The 20,251-nt window shown below is 50.2% G+C and overlaps 1 protein-coding gene across 6 annotated transcripts in view; it reads right to left on the reverse strand.

Moving 5' to 3' along the window:
* Window positions 1-10,722: 10,722 nt before the first annotated feature.
* The window catches only part of FBXO25 (F-box protein 25), a 50,729-nt gene continuing 41,200 nt past the window's right edge, over window positions 10,723-20,251 (reverse strand). The window contains exons 6-11 of one of the 6 annotated variants that reach the window (XM_024759968.1): window positions 19,085-19,178; window positions 17,654-17,838; window positions 16,400-16,582; window positions 15,053-15,196; window positions 11,647-11,673; window positions 10,723-11,051 (exon numbers count right to left, since the gene is read on the reverse strand). In XM_024759968.1, the coding sequence (XP_024615736.1) occupies window positions 10,962-11,051; window positions 11,647-11,673; window positions 15,053-15,196; window positions 16,400-16,582; window positions 17,654-17,838; window positions 19,085-19,178 (723 nt within the window). In that variant the 3' untranslated portion in view covers window positions 10,723-10,961. Of the gene's footprint in view, window positions 11,674-13,895; window positions 14,105-15,052; window positions 15,197-16,399; window positions 16,583-17,653; window positions 17,839-19,084; window positions 19,179-20,251 lie in introns of those variants that run through there. The other 5 variants (XM_024759971.1, XM_024759966.1, XM_024759969.1 and 2 more) reach the window with 5 other exon arrangements.

Genomic DNA, 20,251 nt, shown 5'->3' on the forward strand with positions numbered 1-20,251 from the left:
ACCCTGAACCTCACATACGTCACCAGATATTTTCTGACTGCTGTCACAGGCCAGGGGATTTTCTCTTCTTTCTCCCCATTTACTTCTAGCCATTTATATACTTTGTAGTTTTTATGGTTCTCGGTTGATATTTGAACAAAAGAAGAGCAGAACACTATTTTATAAGCTTTAAAGAAATGAATTGGCTAAAAAGTTTTTAACTTTGTGATAAGATAGTCCAAAGGGGGGTACAGATGGTGCTGAATGACTGACCAAGGGACCTGCTGCTGCCACTGCTTTCTTTTGGCGGAAGAGCGGTTCTGGGTGATGGATGCGGGGCAGGAACGCCCTCCGAGGGGGTTTCCCAACGCCTGTGCCCTGAGGACAGGCACCATCACTTCCTAGTAGTTGCCGCTTCACCACAAGGGTCTGATGGGTCTGTGACCCACACGTGATGCTGTCGTGGTGAGTGCGTGTCCTCACGGCTGTGTTCTGTAGTTTGTAATCGTGGATACAGGACCCAGCCTGGTCCAGAACTGTCTGCAGGGCACCTCCTGGGTCGCAGGGTCCCTTGGGGCTCCTGGGGCAGGGGGGTGGGGTAGGGTGGTGGATGGCCACATCCTGTCCCAGCCTGGTCCACTCGGCGCTGGCCAGCTGTTACATTCAGCCAGCTGAATGCGCCTGCTTTCAGAAAAGGCACTACTTCGTAACCTAAATGGCCTTCGATTCATGTTGTGAAGAGTCGCGTTGCAATGAACAATTACCCATCTTCACCAATAGCAGAACAAAGTGATGAACTGTTGATAGATTTTGGCCGCTATTGAAAAATGTAAAATTTCTACTGAAAGAAAGAAGCCGTCTCAGGATTTGGAAAATATTTGAGCTGTGTCTTTTAGTAACAGGGTGACGAACGCAAAGGTGACCCCCAGGGTGTGAGGTGTCACAATGGGTCTAGAAGGAAAGCCCCGCATAGCTGGGTAGCACCCCGGATTTGGTGCCCCTGATGAGGTCATTGTGTTACCCTGGAGACAGTGGCCCAGCACCCGACTTTCCTCAAACCCACGGGGAGAATGACGTGGCAGACGAGACCTTTTAACGGTTGCATTCGGATGAGGGATTGCAGGTGACTTTCACCTCTATGTTTTTCACGCCTTCTGGGGTATTTTGAAAAATCAGTTAGACAAGCGTACAGACCACATTAACAAGCAAACCAGCTCCGCTCTGGGTTTTTCTAACCATGTTGTCTCCCCGCTGTGTTCGCACAAGGACAGGTCAGGGCGTTGCGGCTGGTCCTGAGGTTGTGGGAAGGTGAGGTGTGGCCGGGCCAGCCCCGCAGGGGGCCCTGACCCGCTCGGTTGTTGGGGCTGCGCCCAAGGCTACCGTGACCCGGGCACGGCTCCCGAGTCCTCCTGAGAGTGGGGATGTGGCCTGGAGGGACGACCTGCCCGGGCCTGCGGCCCCCGAGTCTCCCCACGTGCACAGATGAGACGGGGACTTGGCAGTGAAGCCATGGGGGGAATAAACCGAAAATTGGCTTCTTCCCTGTGAGGAAGAGGCCGTCTTTTCTGACCGGGTGTCTGTGTTCCAGTTCCCAAGTGGCGACTCTAGCCTTCACGCAGGAATTCTGAATTTAGAAATGGTGCCTTTAAACAGAACAGCAAGGGAGAGATGACACGTGGCTGTGGCACGTGTATCTGCCTCGCGGGGGGAGGGCAGTGAGGAGACCTCAGACTCTGGCGTCGGGCTCCCTGGTGCTGCCCGGACTCCTGCGGGGCACCTGGCCCATCGGGGCTCCCAGAGGCAGTGCCACTGTGCCCGTTTCACAGATGATCAGAGTGTGCTCCGAGGCACTTGTTGGACCAGGAGCTGAGATCCAGGTGGGGAAGCCGGAGGCACCTGCTGTTCTGAGGGGTCTGACATGTCCCCAGGACTGGTTGGGGGTGCAGGGCCTGGCTTCAGACTCACAGGGACGGGGGTCTAAATGCTGGCTTAGACCCCGGGAGGCCACACAGTTTGTCCCTCGTCGCAGAAGGCGTGGCTGGATAGGGTGTGGCTGGCGTGGAATGCGGTGGTGAGGGCCAGGCGAGGCTGCGGGGCGTCTGGGCAGGTGTCCCCACCTGGCGGTCCCTCCTGGACGGGTGGAGCCCCCTGCCCGTATGCACTGGGCAAACGTTTTCATGAAGCGGACGGAGCATGGGATTCAGTGGGGTGAGGAGGCCATGTAGCTGGTGGACGGGAAGCTGAGAGGCTGGCAGAGTTTGGGAGACGTTCCTGGGGCAGCAGGGGTGCCAGGGCCTCGGAGCGGGAAGTTACTCCGGATCTGCAGGCTCTGCGAGGCTGGTTCAAGGAAAGGGGCTCCTCCTGGACTAAGCTTTTCGCACCTGTCAGCCACCCAGGGTCCCGATGGTGAAGCAGCCAGCGCCCAGCTTCTGTGCATTCACAGCTCATCCATCCCCAGTGAAACAGTCATTCTCCTTTTAACAACAGGAAAGGCCACACTCGGCTGTGAACAAGAGTCCCCACACCTCGGTCACTCTGTGGGTCCTGAGGAATTGGGGGCCCCCGGGTCTCAGTGTGTGTGGGAGTGTTAAGAGTTGTGCTTTTTCTGTACAGCGTGTGCCACTCCTGAGCCCGGTAGCAGCAGGCATGTGCAAGGGAGGCCAGATTACACCTAAACCTCTAAGTGGTGGTTATTTTTCATAATTAACCTGGCACATTTCAATTTGGAAGTGACAAGCATTTCAGTTTTTAAAAACTGTATTATGGAAAATATCTATGCAAGGGTAAGAACAGTGCAGTGGGCAAGTCAGCCACTGAGATCCCACAGTTGCTGAACGTGTGTGTTTACCTGACAAACGATTTCAAGGCTGGGATATATGTGAGTACAGACATCATGACGTTTCACCCCTGAATGCGTACAGCATGCATTTCCAAGAACGAAGCTACTCCCCCAGCATAACTAACTACTACGTCAACGGCACACCTCACAAAATTAACCATTCCCTAACACCATCCAATACCCATAGATACAGTCAGGTTTTCCCAATTGTCTGGAAAATGTCTTTTTAGCTGCTTTTAATTTTGTCCTCAAGACCACGACATGGTGTATGGATTGTGCCTGGCCTGCTGCAGGGGCTCAGCCGATACTAAGGTAGGTGTGAAATGTGGGCATGGGGATGACAAGTTCCCTCCCTCCTCACCTGCCTGCAGTTGCCTCTCTCCGCCTGCAGGAATGTGTGTCTGGGGACTTGCTTCTGTACAAATCCACCGCTTTGTGCTGGGGTCTGATACTCAAGAGTCCTTTCTCTGGGTATCGGCCAAGTTTCTGATTCTGTCCCAGGCTTCTGTCATCTGTCTTCTGGTCGCCAGTCTCCCTCCAGGGTCTTTGGCCTCAGTGAAGTGGTGGACAAGTTTATATAATTAGAAGTTAATGTCTCAGCATGACTTTTCAGAATTGCAGAATTTAGTGATAAAGGCAGGGTAGAATTTTAGCTTTCAAGAGTTGAATAAATCTGGAAGGGGGTGGTGATGGGAAAAATATCATTTGCTTTGAGTTTTCTTTTTGAGAAGTATTTTTTTCTTTAGAGGCTAGGGTTTCAAAATTCTCTTCTCCCTAGAAACTTAGAACTGGCTGAGTAAGCTAGCAGGAGGATGCCAAGAATTTTTGTTCTGTAAGAAATCTCCAAAGCTCAACATGCAGAAGCGCCTGGAAGACCAGTTTCCCTTGGGAACCAGTGAGCAGGACCCAGATGAGGGCGTTGCTCTCCCCCAGGAGATACGCAGCTCTATTCTAGTACTTCGCTGTTTCTCTCACTTTATAATTTTGGGTGCTTACAGGTCTTCAAAAGGCAATGTGAGATAAAATACTGGAAAGATATCAAAATTTAAGTAATTACCTTGAAGTAGAATTATGGGTAGCATTTTTTTTTTGTATATTGGCTTTTTAACAAAACTTTTTACAGTGACTATACATTACTTTTGTGATAAAAAAACAGGGCGACGAATGTTGAAAAAGTAACACCTCAGTTTTTAAATGGAAAATAGCAAACATATCCAAAAGAAGAAACAAAATTATATAAATCATGGGTTGGCACACTACAGCCTAGTGGACAAATGTGGCCGTCCCCCTGTACTTACTTATATGGCATACAAGTTAAGAATGTTTACATTTTCAAATGGTAGAACAACTTAAAAGAATAATATACTGTGACACATGAAATCCCACAGAGTTTAACTGGAACACTTGCTATCAGTGTCCCCCCCACGCAGTCCAAGTCTGAGTTACGGTATAGATTGTCTATGGCTGCAAGAGAGAATGTGGGCCCTGAAAAGCCAAAAATACTTAACACCTGCCTCCTCACAGAAATCTGCTGAACCCTGGTGAAGACTCCTTCGTGTACACACCCTTCCCCTCTACAGTTTTCAGCTCCTGGCCAATCTTGTTATCTTTAGTCACCCCCTAGCCTCAACCAAGAGAATGAATTACGTTAAAGTAAATCCCATAATCCTGTAATTTCATCATCTTCATGTTGTTTAAATTTAAAAGTTGAGAATTTACCAAGAAGATGTAATAATCATAAACATACATGAACAGACATTAGAGCTTCTAAACATATGAAGCAAACACTGAGGAAAGAAGAGCCAGCTCTATATTACAGTAGGAGACCCCAATACCCCACTTCAAGAAGAGACAATATCCACCATTAGATCAATCAATTTAATACACGTTATTATACACAGAACAAAGGAAAAACATGATCATTTCAATTGATGCAGAAAAAGCAGTTGACAAAATTCAACACCCTTTCACGATGGAAATACTCAACTAATTCTGAATAGAAGGAAACTGCCCCAACATTATACAGCCATATAAAAAGTCCCAGCTGACATCCTCTCAATGCTGAAAGACTGAAAGCTTTTCCTCTAAGATCAGGAACAAGACAAAATGCCCACTCTCACTACTTCTGTTCCACACAGATTGGAAGTCTGCACCAGACAGAGCCATCTGGGCAAGAAAAAGAAATAAAGCATCCAAATTGGAAAGGAAGTATTAAAATTTTCTGTTTGCAGGTGGCATGATCTTACATGTAGAAAATCCTAAAGACGACAACAAAAAATCAACATACAAACATCAGTTGCATTTCTATACAATAACAATGAAAAATCCAAAGAGGAAATTAAGAAAATTCCATTTTTAATGGCAACAAAAAGAATAAAACACTTAGGAATGCACTGAGTGAAAAAGGCTGAAAGAAAAAGACACAAATAAATGGAAGACATCCCATGTTCATGGATTGGAAAACTTCCACCCAAAGCAATCTATAGAGTCAATACAATCCCCACCCAAGTCATAATGGCATATTTGGTCAAATGATTTTCAGCAAGGGTGCCAAAACCATTCAGTAGGGAAAGGACAGTCAACACACTTTGCTGGGAAAACCACATATCCACATGAAAACGAATGAAGTTGGATCCTTACCTTATTATGCCACGTGCAAGAATTAAAACTATAAAACTCTTAGAAGAAAACATAGGGAGAAAGCTTCATGACACTGGATTTGGCAATGAAATCCTGGATATGACACAAAATGTGCAGGCACCAAAAAAAAGAATAGAGAAATTGGACATCAAAATTAAAAACCTCTGTGCATCCAAGGACACAATCAACAGAGTGAAAAGGCAACCTAGGGAATCGGAGAGAACATTTTCAAGTTGTCTAGCTGGTAAGGACTTAGTGTCCAGAGTTGTAGTAGTTCTTTCTATATTCAACAACAAAGCCACATACAACTCAATTAAAAAGAGGGCAAAGGACCTGAATAGACATTTCCCCAAGAAAGACACATAAACAGCCAACAGGCACAGAAGATGCTCAACATCACTTCTCATCAGGGAAATGAAAATCAAAGCCATAATGAGATATCACCTCCCAACCATGTGGACAACTACTATAAGAAACAAGCAAAAAAAGCCCAACCCCACAAGATAACAAGTGTTGGTGAGGATGCAGAGAAATTGGAGCCCCTGGGCACTGTTAGAGGCTGCACCATTTTACACTCCCACCATGGAAAATAGTATGGTGGTTCCTCAAATACTAACTATATAATTAGCACATGATCCAGCAATTCCACTTCTGGGTATACATTCAAAAGGAAACGAAACCTTTATCTAGAAGAGAGATGTGTACACCAGGTTGACAGCAGCCCAAAGGTGGAAGCAACCCAAGTGCCCATCAACAGACAAACAGAATGTGGTCCAACCACACAATGGAACACTATTCAGCTCACAGGTGAAGGAAATCCTGAGCGATGCTACAACACTGGTGAAAAGACAACTACTTTATGATTCCAGTTACATGGTGTGTCTACAGCAGTCAGATCCACGGAGACAAAGTAGATGGTGGGGGCCAGGGGCTGGTGGATGGGGAAGGGGAATCAGTGTTTAATGGGGACAGTTTCTGTTTGCAGAGATAAAAAGTGTTCTGCAGATGACGGTGCTGGTGTTTGCACAACAGTGTGAATGTACCTAATGCCACTGGACTGTACACTGAAAAACGGTTAAGATGGCCAATTTTATGTGTATTTTACTGCAATTAAAATTTTTAATGACATTTGAATTCTCTATGTAGATTAAATAGTAAAAAGCTACTTGCATTTGTCTGTGCAAATTTCTCAAATGACTGTCAAAGAAAAGTGAAAATTTTATCCAAATAAAAACAACATAGTTGAGGTGTCTCTCCTGTCTGACACAGAAGAACAAACACTGTGTGTGAAGAATCTCGCCATCCTGAGCGAGAGGCACGTGAAAAGCCCTCTCGCGTCCTCAGGTGGCTGTGCTCTGAGCACCTCTGTTCTCCATGTGGGCCTGAGTCGGTGCTGGGGGCGGGGAGGGCAGCAGGACCCCCAGGAATACGCCTGAGAGATGCATGTGCCGATGACACCGAGAAGGTGCTGGCGAAGGGGCACTGCAGTCACACCTGTGCGGTGGGAAGGAGCAGGCCACACCAGCCATAGCAGGGGTCGGGAAGGTGCACGTGGCACGTCCCTGCTGGGATTCTGGGGGGCGCCCAGGGGACACTGTTCTCCAAAAGTGAGGGTCTGCTTCCTCTGCAAAAAGGGACAGAAAGCAGAGCTCGTCTGGAGTGAGGTCAGAAGACGCGACCACACCCAGGTAGGAGCAGGGGAGTGCGAGCTGAGAAGCAAGTGGGTGTCGGGCCTTTCAGCCGAGCAGGTGTCGGCAGCAGGAAATCACTGGGTCCTCCCAGGTTTGCAGATCCTTGGGTATCTCACCGGGTGGGGGTGATGCTGCGTTTGGTGGGGAATACAGGAAAGGGAGAGGAGTGAAGCATATGCATTTTCTCACACCGTTAATGAAAGAAAGAAATGTCATAAGCCAAGACAGCTTCTGCCTTTTCATCTATGGTTTTCAGCACACTTCCTTCTGTAACTATGGAGGAAAGCAGCAGATGAAGTTTACAGCCCGTTTATTGCTAGGTTAGGGCCCATGATGAAGAAAATGAGCTCTAACCAAGATACGTCTCAACTAAGACAAAACTACTCTATCCCGTTAAAGGCAAAGGATTTTCCAAAAGGGAGGATGTCACTAAACTGAAAACAGACGCTTCTCCTCAGTAACTTCAGTTTCCAAGGAATTATCCTAATGCTTAAAGGAGGACACACACCAATTCTTCACAAACCCTTCCCAGAAAATGGGAGGGAACGCTCCCGAGGCAAGCTCCTTCTAGGAGGCTGTTTTCACCCTGATACCAAAACCAGACAAAGACTCACCAGAAAAGCACAGCTAATCTCTCTTGTGAAAATGCTCAGTAAAACCAGCAAACTAAACTCACCAACTGTGTATGGAAACCACATGGGACGTGGGCCTGAAAATGCAAGGTGGGTTCAACATACAAAAGTCAACACACGACCACCTCTGTAGATGTAGAAAGAGCACTCGACAAAATCTAACATCCTTTCATGGTTAAAAAAAAAAACACGTCAACAAAGCGAGGCTGGATGGGAGCACCGCACCCTGATACAGGCGTCCACAGAGGCCCAGCATGCACCACACCCACAGGCGAAGGGCAGGGAGCCTCCCAGGAACATGCTAGGATGTGTGTGCACTGCCATCCACGTGCATGGGGGTCTGGCCGGAAAGCTGGGAAGGAGGGGAGAGAGGGAAGGAGGGAGGGAGGGAGGGAAGAAAGAAGGAAAGGTGAAAAGCCACCTCTATTTGCAGAGGACACGATGTATATCCACGTCCTAAGGAATCTACAAAAATTACCGCTAGGTTTAATTAGTGATTTCAGCAAAGTTACAGGATACAAAATCAGTATACAAACACCTTACATGAGCATTTTGTTTGATTCTGTATGTTTGTTAGAATCTATATGATTCTTAAAGCAGCATTTACAGCAGAAATAACATCAAATCCTTCAATACTGTCCCTAAAGGAGACATGGTTCTCCATGGACAGCCCTGAGCAAACGCACAACAGATGCCATGAAACTCCCAGACTAGCACCGGGACCTGCTGCAGAACCTAATGTGGCTCCTCCTGGCCCATGAGTCACAACCCGGGGGAGAAAATGTACCTCAAGGGAAAGGAAGACGCCACAGACTTCCAGATGCCACTTCCTGAGGGTGGCAGTTCCCGCAGGGGCAGCTCTGGGCCCGCTCCTGGCCGTGCTGAGAGGGTAGAGGGCGTGCAGATGACGCATCGTGGGGAGTGACACCGTGCAGCCCGAGTCTGGTGAGCCCGCTGAGGGAACCACACTCAGAAATGACACATGAACCTGCAGCTCAGGACGATCCCTCTCTTCCTGTTCACGTCATCTGATCTTCCGTAAATGAGTGATCAGGACCCAGGAACTGTGTGCCTGGAACTCTCTGCCTGCCCCCAAATGTATCCTGCTCACGCCCCCTCCCAGTGCTGCGGGCCTCAGGCACACCTGCTATAGGTTTTGCCAATGCCTGTGTGTGGTTTTGGGTCCAAGCACATCTGCTGCCTCTGGAAACGGGCTAATTAACAGGGGGAACAGCTGGACTCTTCTCCCAAGACTTTTAATGTTATCTGGGGAAAAAACTCACTTCAAGAGGTTAACGTCCTCCTAAGAAGAAACTTATACAAAAAAGACTAACACCCAAAAAGTAAAACAGGCAAAGAACCCAATTAGGTAATTTGCCAAAGCAAAACAAAATACAGGGCTTCCCTAGTGGTGCAGTGGTTAAGAACCCGCCTGCCAACGCAGGGGGCACGGGTTCGAGCTCTGGTTGGGGAAGATCCCACATTCCGCAGAGCAGCTAAGCCCATGTGCCGCAACTAGGGAGCCTGCGTGCTGCAAACACTGAAGCCTACGTGCCTAGAGCCCGTGCTCTGCAACAAGAGAAGCCACCAGAATGAGAAGCACGTGCACCGCAACGAAGAGTAGCCCCCGCTCGCCGCAACTAGAGAAAGCCCGCACACAGCAACGAAGACCCAGCTCAGCCAAAAATAAATAAATTTATATATTAAAAAAAATACAGAAACAACTCGCCAATAAGCTTTCAGAAGACATGTCCTACCTCACAGCCTCTTCACGTCCATCTTCGGGGGAGAAAGATGCCGCCTTCCATCCTCGCCAGTGCTCTGGAAACATCCTTACAAACAACTGACTCGTTTCCCTGGTTCTGCTTCTCGTTTATCGTAAGATCATCAGATGCACAAAGGTGCACATGTGGTGATGCTGATCACAAAGTGATCTGTTCCAGCTGTGTGGTACCAGGTCGCCAGTAAAAACCATTATTTTCACAAACACTTTTGAAAAAAAGGCTGGTTATAAAATGAAAACAGTATATATGATGTTTACGGTTTTATGAAAAGCTTTCACCCAATACACACAGAGGGAAACTATCATTTGACAATTAAGCATAGTCTTGGCTGTGTCAGTTCAGCACAATGTAGTGAAAATACACTCTTTATTTACAAATATGCAAAACAGCAAATTTCCATGTGCTAAGAAGGAAGTAGAAATGACTTTGCTTGGGTCCTTGACCCTGTTCAGTCTCCCCTACACCTGCCGGGGCCATTCCTGCATTCCTTCTGGTAAGCACAGCTATCTCTGGGTGGCAGGGTTATATGCAAGTTTTATTCTTTTATAAACCTTTATTTTCAAAATCTTCTAAAACGTACATGCAGTATTTTTTAAAATAAAACAATGTTTGAAAGGTTTCAATAAATGATATCAAAATCATTGATACTACTTCCTTCCGTAAGATGCAAAACTGATGAAGTTAAAATCGGTAGATAAACGTGACTTATTACTTCGCCTGCAAACGGGGATTCAGAGCACTACAGTGCAGGTCACACTGGGCTGGCCCCCAGGTCAGGGCCCCTGCCTGCCAGCATCGGGCCATGAGCCCAGGATCACAGCCCCAGACTCACGCCTTTGTGGGTCTCGGATGTCTGCACAATTCACAACCCCACGCTGAGCACCCAGAAGACATGCACATACTTCCCTGGGTTCCTTCTGTACCCAAGAGGATTCATATGGACACGACCAATACAGTCAAAATACATCTCAAGAAAAATAAATATTCCGCACAATGTCCTTACAAGGATCAATGATCTATCCCCGCCCCCGATCACTACAAAATCAGGAAACTATCATTTGACAATTAAGAAGCGTATGCTTGGCTGTTAGTGTCAGTTCAGCACAGGATGCGGTGCTGAAAATACACACTCTTTCTGAACCACATTCACAAACATGCAAAGTTGCACATTTTAATGCGCTTAGAAGAAAAGCATTTTTTAAAGAAGGAAGTAGAAATGATTTTCCTTGGGCTCCCTGGCCCCACTTCATGGGTGGAAACAACAGATGCTCCCGCCCGCAGGTGCCAGGGCACTTTTCCACGTCCCTCCACGCCCTCCAGCCTGGGCACCAGGTCACGGCTCGGTCACGGAGGACGCGTCCTACCACGCTGCCCAGGCCACGGCACGGTTGGGCCCTTAGAACTTGAAGAGGTCGATGAAGTGCTGCGGGGACACGGGCGTGAAGCAGCTGTCGGGGTCAGCAGCCGTGCAGGGGTGGCCCGAGTCCTGCGGGAGGAGGGGGTCGTTACCACACGGGGCGTGTTTCTGGAGGGAACGCAGCTCAGAAGTCGCCAGCTGCTTGTTTAAACACACCCCGGACCCCACCACAAAGGTGCGTGGACAGCAAGCGATGAGAACTACGGAAATGAAGGCAGCCACACGGCTCCCCGGGGGAGAGACTTCCCGAAGGAATTCCTGCTCCAGTGGACGGGGAGACGGGCCGCCCTGAGTTAGGGCCCCAGAGGGAGCCCTGGGCTCTGCGCCCCCGTCCTGGCCGCGCTCCTCCCCTCCCGCCGTGGGTCAGGGTCCACCCCGGGACCTGCTCTCGGCACCGCCCACCCCACTCACCAGAGGGCCCAGCCCTGCGTCCCGCAGCAGAAACGGGGCTCAGGTCAGGAGACAGAGCAGCCTCAGGACTGGGGGCCAGTAAGGCCGGGGACCCGGCGGCCAAGTCTACACCCTCCCTCTGGTCTACAGGGCAGCTCATGGGACCCCCGGTCATGGCGAAGCAAGCAGGCCAGTCGCACATCAGCAGAGGGTGCGGCCTGAGGGGCACCAGCCTCCTGGGGACGCGCGCAGACGCGGGCAGAGCAAGAGGTACCTCGAGTAATAAAGCAAGGCGGCAGTCCTTGGAGACGGCGGAGAAAGGGTCAGGAAGGAGTGCAGAGAAGGGAGGAAAAAAGGGAAAACAGGGTTATTAGGAAGAGCCAGACCGTACTTAGCATTTAGGCTGGATGTGTGTTATTTACGAAAATGGCTAAAGTCATCGGACAGCTGAATCCGAGGCAGTGTCCAGCACCTGGAGGGCCACCTGGGACACTGCCAGTTTCCACTTCCTCGAGTCTCGGACTGACACCTGATGAGGCTGCGGAGCTAAATAACCGTCGGAACTGTTCACTGGAAGTGCACAGAGCGACACTGACACATACGGTTTACACTGCAAATATTCATGGCAGGTTTCTCGGAAGCTCCCTCATTCCCTCTTTGCTGTCTGAGAGTCAACTCCTTGGAATGCGGAGCACGAACCAGACTCCAGCAAGCCCAGTGACCCCAGAGCCCGGATCCCGCGCGGACCCCTGCGCATCCATGGTTTTCAGCTCGAGGTCAGCACCAACCTGCCGCTCTCGCCTCTTGCCGGCCCGGCCACCTGGCCCGGCTTCCCCACCCTCGCTGGAGATGGGGGCTGGCCATCAGCGCAGGCTGGGGCCAGCAGCCTCCCTGCTCCGGCCACAGACCCACGGTGTGGACCTGGCAGTGGACACGCCGAGACAAAAAAGGACACGGGGTCCTGATTCCCAGCCTTTAACTGGACTCATTCTGTCCGGCTTCCAACTCACCCAACCCCCAGTGTTGACCGAAGTTCAATGAAGTCGAGAAACTCAGCTGGAGGACCGTCAGGCGGAAGGAACATGGCGGTCTCGCGTCACTACTCAGCAACCTGGGAGGGCCGGCCCACGGAAGCCAGACAGACCCCGAGCCGGCACCTGCGCTTGCCTGAGTGACTCGGCTCAGTGACTCCAAGACCGTGGTGCACAGTTCTTAAGCCCAGTATTTCCCCTTCTTTCACTTTGGAGGAGTTACCACATAGGCAGGTAGAAAACTAACCCCCAGACTCCAGAGAATGAAGCCAGAACAGACAGGACGGCTGGGGCAGCTGAGAGGTCAGAGCCCAGGCCCACGTGGGCGCAAGAGGACGAGTCTGGCAGCGTGCGGGAGCCGGACCATGGCGGGTCCCCACCAGCACCCGGCGGCATCCGATGGTGTCACGCTGCTGTCTCCCCATCGGCAGGAAGTGCTGGCGAAGGTGAGTCAAAGCGCAGGGGCCACTTCTGAGCACCAGCCCCGCGCAGGGCAGGGCACTGCTTAACCTTCACGACTCCACGCGGCAGGTCTGCCCCGACAGGAGGCTTCACGAGGCTGGGAACTAGGGTGGGGCCATGGGATGGTGTGGCATGAGCCGGTGGGGGGAAAGCGCGGTCAGCTGAGGCAACGCAGGGGGCCTTCCTCGGGAGCTGACACTGCAAGCAGTTTCCACCAGAAATTCCAGAGACTCATCTTTTTTTTTTAAATTTCCACCCACAGATTCAGAATAAAGTTGGAATGGCCTCTAGGAGAAAAAGCTACAGTGTGACCCCAGGGGTGGACCGAGCCAGGCCCTGAGGCCTGAGGCTGCATGGACATCGAGGTGCTCAGCTTTCAAGGCAAGACTGAACATTTCAGAGCCAAAAGACCAGCAGGAGACACTTGTTCTGAATTTTCATAAACAAAAGAATCCGCAGGCCAATTCTTCTGGAAATCTAAAAAATCACATCTCAATTTAAAAAATCCAGAACTTCCGTGCTTCTCGATGCCTCAGCATCACATTCTTACACCAACAGCAGGGAGACTAAGGAGGGCGCCTCTCTGTTCACGACTTCAGAGACAGGGCTCCCACACTCTCCACACTCTGCAACGGCATTCTTAGAGAAACGCCCATCACATCCGCCCCAGGAAGAAACACCACTGCTCCCAGTCTCTCTCTGGAATAAAGTGATCTGCTCAGGAGAACAGAAAACCCTGGGGAGGAGCGTCAGTTCAGAGCAGCAACCAGACGGTCTCATCTGCTCTGACTCAGCCGTGAAGATGCCTCCTCACGTGTTTTCCACGGGCACCTGCCCGGGTATGCGTTTTCTATCCCTGTGATTGGGACCAAGGGCGCACAGTAAGGGCTCCGCTCCATGTACTGTAATCCCGCTGACTGATTCGCCTGCGTCCCCACGCAACGTGGCCGGCACACCGGCGAGAATGAGCGTGAGGTGCCCCTGCCCCAGAGGAACAAGGTTCCACAGAACAGCCACTGCAGCCGTGTAACACATTTCTTCTTTTTAATTGTGTGGGAAAAGCCACACTAGAATACAAAACAACCAATTACCAATGACGTGACCTCCTGTTGGTCATGAGTGGGGACAGCAGGACCTGCTCGCCTGCAGCCCAGGAGGTAAAGCTCTGTTGACACAGGGGCTCTCACCCCACAACCACGGGTTATAGTTAAAAAAGAGCCACATTACCACGGATATAATCTGAAATGAAAACAATTTAAAGTAGTCATTTCTCTTCCAACAGTTTAGAGTCTGCCATGTAATCCATGCAACAAATTACAGATAAATGAAGAGCAAAAGAAATACACAAACAGCCAAGGCGCTGACCAGGCGGAAGGCCTGCGGCCTTACAGCCACGCCCGAGGACACGGAGGGGCAGGCGCAGACCGCCTGCCAGTTTCGCCACTTTTCTCCCTAGTGAAATTTCACCACGTTAACAAGCAAATTCAAACTCAAGGCAAACTATGGAAATGATTTCACTGAGAGGAGGTGATGGAAGCACCCCACTCCCCCGCCCTGGAAACTTGTTTTTATCAGAGTCTGGACAGGAGAGGAAGGGAGCCAGAGAGGGAGGGGATGGGCCCAGACAACTGCGGACGTGGCTCAGTCTCCACCAAGGACCAGACTTGCTAAGTGTGGCTCAAACACATGAGAAGCCTGGGCACCTTCATGGGCCTCGCCTCTGCTCCAGGCACAGGGCTGTGAGGAGAAGCCCCCTGGAAGTGCCATCTTCGGGCGTCCCGACAGTGGAGGCTGAGGCCGAGTGTGGAGGGCAGCTGAGGGGCCCCCTCGGCTTCCAGAAGAGGGTGGGGGATCCTGAGCCTCGACAACAGCAGAAAGCAGCCCCGCCAGGACTCGGGCCGAGGCGCCAGCCAGCGCGCTCACCACCCTCGGGGACAGCCCCCCCCCCCCACCTGCTACCACAGTGCAAGGGGACGGGGTGAGTGGCCCGACGTTCAGGTCCAACTGCAAGTTGTTCTACGTTTGTGAACCTGTTCCCCTGCCCCAGTCCTTGGTGATACATCATTATCTTATCACAAATACAACTTGCCTTTTTTTTTTTTTTTTTTTTACCATTACCGTTAGGTGAATAGTTTGTTTCTCCAAATTTTAATCCTCAAACTCCAAGACTACATCTGAAATTTTTACCTTCCAAAAGAGGATGCTGCAGTGCCGACAAAAGTGCAGTGTGTCTCCGTACTGTTCCTTAGTGGGGTAATGTTTCTGAAGTGCAAAATACATCAACTTCCATTCGATATGACCTTTTTCTGAAAGGATCAAGTGTCTACAAAACTAGACAGACAAAATTCTGTTCAGAATCAGATGGTTTTCATAGCATAACAATTTTTTAAAAGCAGTATACTGCATGAAACATTCAATTATTAGAAATTAAATTTCAAATATAATTCAGCCTATACACTGGAATACCATGCAGCTGTTAAAGAGACTTAAAGGTTCCGATCTGGAATGATATCCATGACATACTATTAAGCTAAAAGTAAGTTACTACATCATGTGTCTGCCAGGGACTTGTAACTAGAACACAAAAAGAACACAACTCAGTAACAGAAAGACAATCCAAACACAAAATGGGCAACAAGCACATGAAAAGATCTCAGCACCTCGGGCATCAGGGATGGGAGGAGGCAGCCCCTCACGCCCCCCGTGAGGCTGTGACCAAACACTCAGAGTAACAGGTGGGGATGGGGGCGTGGAGCAGTCGGGGGCTGCCCGATGGGGCGGCGACTTTGAGCAACAGCTTCTCGGTTCCTTGGAATATTAGACTCCACTCCGGGGCGGCCCCCCCCCGGCCCCGCCCCGAGAAGGGGGACCATGGCGGCCCCGTGGCCTGGCCGCACCCAGCCTCACCCCCTCCAGCACGCACGTCTCAGTTTCAGGGCCTGAACCTGCTCACCTCCAGGACGCCCCTGCCTGCCATGCCCCCCAGAGTGGCCGTGTCCACCTAGGGGACGGGCACGTGACCCCACACATCCCCCAAGCCCATGTCTGAAGAGGCACGTGACACCTGTCCCTTCGGCAAGGAGCCCCTGGGGCAGGATCGCATCCTGCCTCATCCAAGACTGTTCCCTGCCCTTCACGCTGCCGTGCGTGTGGTGGATGCCCAGCTGTCGGTGCTTCACTCCAGAAACAACACGGGGCGGGGGGCGAGGAGGGGGGCAACGATGAGGGGGACACACAGGAGTCCGCCGGTCCCCGTGGCTAGTCCCGGTCCTGGGAGGGCAGGGGTGCGGGGAGCGGGTGGCCACCCATGATCCCAGAGGTGACACACCACCCGGAGAGGGGCCTCGAGTTATGGGAAAGACGAGGGGCACGTCCTCGACAGGAAGAACCTGCTCTTGTTCTGCTTCTCTGTTCTGGGCTGTGCTTAGAATCACAGCTCTTTCTCAACATGAAGAACGAGCTTTCCCGTAAGTGATTCTAGTCCATTCCCCGAAGTGGCCAGGCCTGGCCGCTGGGGCCGGAGCCCACGCTCACCTGCTTCTCACCGAAGTGGTACTGGCAGAGCTTCTTCCACAGCCGCCGGTCCTCGCTAAGCGCGGACAGTGTCGGGGTCACCTGACCCAGAGTGACGATGTCCCACCCATCCGAGAACCTGTACAGGATGTTGCTGAGCATGTGCACGGGAAGGTCGCTGAGCGTCAGGCCGCTGTCCACCTGCTGGGAGGACCCGCGCACTTACTCCAGCGAGAAGGCGCAGGAGCGTGGCACTCACACTGACGTCTGAGGCCCAGGCGACAGGAAGGCCGCCCGCCCCTCTTTCCTCCCCACTTCTCTCCAGATAACGCCCAGCAGCGGCCCTGCCTGGACCTGCGCAACAAGCATTCCCTTCCCTGGGGATCCCGACCACTGACACCCACACTCCCCGAGTTCGCCAGCTGACGAGGCGTCACCACGCGTCAGCTACTAGGGGACAGTGGCACCTGGCCACGTCTATCAAGGCCTGGATAGCAGACACGCCCCAGGTGCATGTGTCTTCAGGCAGGTGGCCCTCACAGCACAAGCCTCTGCCCGTGGGAACGAGGTGGGGTCTGTGCGGCGCTCACACCAAGGCCGCCTGGACACTGGATGTTAGATCGTCCCTTGTAACTGCAGGGCCTTAATTAGGGAATCACTGCTCTTTGTAAATCCCACATTTAGGTAGCAAATAAATGGCCCAAAGTTACAGTGTTCCAACGCCACCTTTGAAAGCAACCAGAGATAAATAAAACACAACCTAAAACACTTACTTTAGTCAATAGGGTCAACATTTTTCTTGATGAAACCAGTTACCAGAATAAACGAAAAGCATCAGAACAACTGGAGTGATCTGCATGGTCCTTTTGAACTACAAACACACGTACACACACCATGCAGCGTACAACCCATCAACCCAGAGAAGCAACAGCGGATGAACCAGAGTCACTACTATACAATTTAGCCTTAATTCATTGAACGTTATTTTAGCCTGAAATACCTAATCTATAAAGGTAAATCAATTCACCACCTCATCACCCACAGGATCAGCTCTTTTTAATAATTACCATCCCCACCGTCTTTCCAATGACACCTATAACCCATTAAAGGGTCTTCTGGTCTTAATCCATCTTAAAACAGTTTAATATTTATGAAATGTAAAGGAGAAAAACCTTTGGAAAAGCTGTAATAGTCTTTCACATACGCTTAGAAGTAACAACAGTGTTTGTAAGAGAAAAACAGAGCGTACTCACTTGTAGGCCAAGAAATGCATACCTCAGTCATCTGAAGATTCTGTAGCTGCTGTTGCCAGTTGAGAATAGTTTCTAACCGGCAAACCCAAATGTTGATATTTCCCACCAGAACGGACTTCCCCACTCCTCTAATTAGAATGCAAAGGGTAGAGCTTAGGTCTTGGAGAAGATCTTTGATTAGGCGAGGGTTTTGGTGGTCATCGAGAACTGGAACAAACAAAAACAAAAACAATGCACTGATACAGTCAACCCCCGCTGTTAAGAATGACCTGCTTTCACAGCCCAAGGGCCCATTAACAGATAACACAGATATACAGAGTGTGATACATACACACGATGGAATATTACTCAGCCTTAAACAGGAAGGGAATTCTGACACATGCTACGACGTAGATGAAACTTGAAGCCCTTATGATAAGAACCAGCCACACATGAACAAGTATTGTGTGATTCTCCTTATATGAGGTCCTTAGAATAGTCAAATTCATAGAGACAGAAAGTAGATGGTGGGCGCCAGGGGCTGGGCAGTGGGGGGAGGGTCGTGCTGGTTGGTGTTTATGGGGACAGAGTGTCAGCTCTGCAAGGTGAGCTCTGCTGAGGATGGTGGCCATCGTTACACAATGATGTGAATGTACTTAACGCCACTGAGCTGTGCACTTAAGAGTGGTTAAGATGGTAAATTTTATGTATATTTAATCACAATAAAAAATTATAATCTCATTTCACTGCAACTCCAAAGTGGCATCATTTCTGAGATATCACAAGTAGGATGAGATTTTAAAACTTCAAAATATTGTCTGATAGTGTATTTTTGGTTGAGTCTACAGTTTTGCCTTTAAACCTGTCAGTCTCTGTTTTCTTTTATACTTAATCGTGAGAATGGATATTTTAAATGGCATATATATGCATAAACTCAAAGTTCCGTTTATTACTGGCCACTAATCAGGACAAACATTAAATTAAAATGACAGGCTTAGCTGATGCCTAAGAACGAAGTCACAACCTTGCTAATTATAGAAACACGATACAGCTAAAGTGAGCTGTGGCTAGTTACCCATGAAACAGTGAGTGTCTTTTTAAAACTCAGGGATTCATTACCTTTCTCTGGGACTTCCCTGGTGGTCCAGCGGTTAAGACGCCGCACTTCCACTGCAGGGGGCACGGGTCTGATCCCTAATTGGGGAACTAAGATCCCACATGCCACGCAGTGTGGCCCCAAAACAAAACGAATTGTCTTTCTCATTACAATATGTTCTTCTGTATGCAAAAGCACCTTTTAAAGAACAACAATGACAACATCAAGAACTGAGCAGCCGACCGGAGCCCTTGCCCTGACACCATCACATTATTTGACACCATTAATACTGGGGGGAAATCAAAGAAAAATTCAGTCTCCCTGCACCGAATTTCTAATTAAGATTTAGATTATTAAAAATATCAGTCATCACCTTACCTTTTTGAACGATTTTATCCAGAACGTTGAAGTAGTTCTTCTGGGCCACACCGCTCAGCGAGGTCAGCTGGGACTTTGCGATCAGCTGCAACAGCTGTTGGGGGGAGGGTGGGGGGGAGTTACAGATGAGCATCACCTCTGAAGGGAAACGCCCCCAAGTGACAGGGAAGGAGAGCGCAGGCTGCAGGCCGTGACACCCTCCCCACGACGGCACATCTTTGGGGGTCCACCCAGCATCCTGCCGTGCCCTTTCCTCTGAATGTCCCAGCCTCACACGAGCTGAGCCGGACCTTCCCCAACGGCCTCACATCACATCTGTCCCTCCGGCCTCCCGCCTGACACGCACGGCACTGCCCCTCCCTCCCGCAGCTGCTGCCTGGCGTGCCTCCCAGGCTTCTGCACGCGATGCCGGCATGGCGGGCAGAGGGGAAGGCCTGGGAAGGACAGGACACCCTTCCCGCTTCTCTGGCCCAGTGCTGTCCCCTCCCCTCAGCTGCTCCGGGGAGAGCTGGTTGTCACAAACATGGCTCATCCGTATCAGTCTTCGGTGAACCCAGAGCCCACCTCTCTGTACAAACTGGGCCTCAGGAGTCCTGTGTCAGCCGCTTCCCCGCGTCCCCTCACGTCCTGTAATTTCCGCCTCCCACGCGGGGCCTCGCCCTGGGCCACACGTGTCTCTGGTGTGGTCCAGGGCTGCCTCTGCCAAGTCCTCCCCACCTGGACACATCCATTCACTTCTTCCCATACTGTTTCTGCCCCATCTGAGCCACTGTGGGTAAGCCTTAAACAGATTTTAGAATCTGTGAATTATATCTGCCTATTTCTCTGAAAAAGGAATTTTTCATCCCTCCTTTCCAATCCTCCTAGCTGCCTCTGTGAGTTTCCAGAGGGAGAAAAGAAAATGCTAACTCATACTCACATTGCCACGTTGACCGTGGAAGTTTAAAAAAAATTACAAATATGACAATCATATGATGATTGTTGGGGAAAAAATCATTCTGCAACTTCCAGTATATTTACATAAAAGTGTCCTATGCTGCAGTGAACACAGAAACAACACTCCAGGGCCCTGGCCAGAGAACACCTGAGAAGCCCAAGGCTACAAGGTCAGTCCGGCTCCTCAATCTTTTTTTTTTTTTAACATCTTCATTGGAGTATAGTTGCTTT

Source organism: Neophocaena asiaeorientalis, unplaced genomic scaffold (genome assembly GCF_003031525.2).
Source record: "Neophocaena asiaeorientalis asiaeorientalis breed wild unplaced genomic scaffold, Neophocaena_asiaeorientalis_V1.1 scaffold521, whole genome shotgun sequence".
NCBI lineage: Eukaryota > Metazoa > Chordata > Mammalia > Artiodactyla > Phocoenidae > Neophocaena > Neophocaena asiaeorientalis.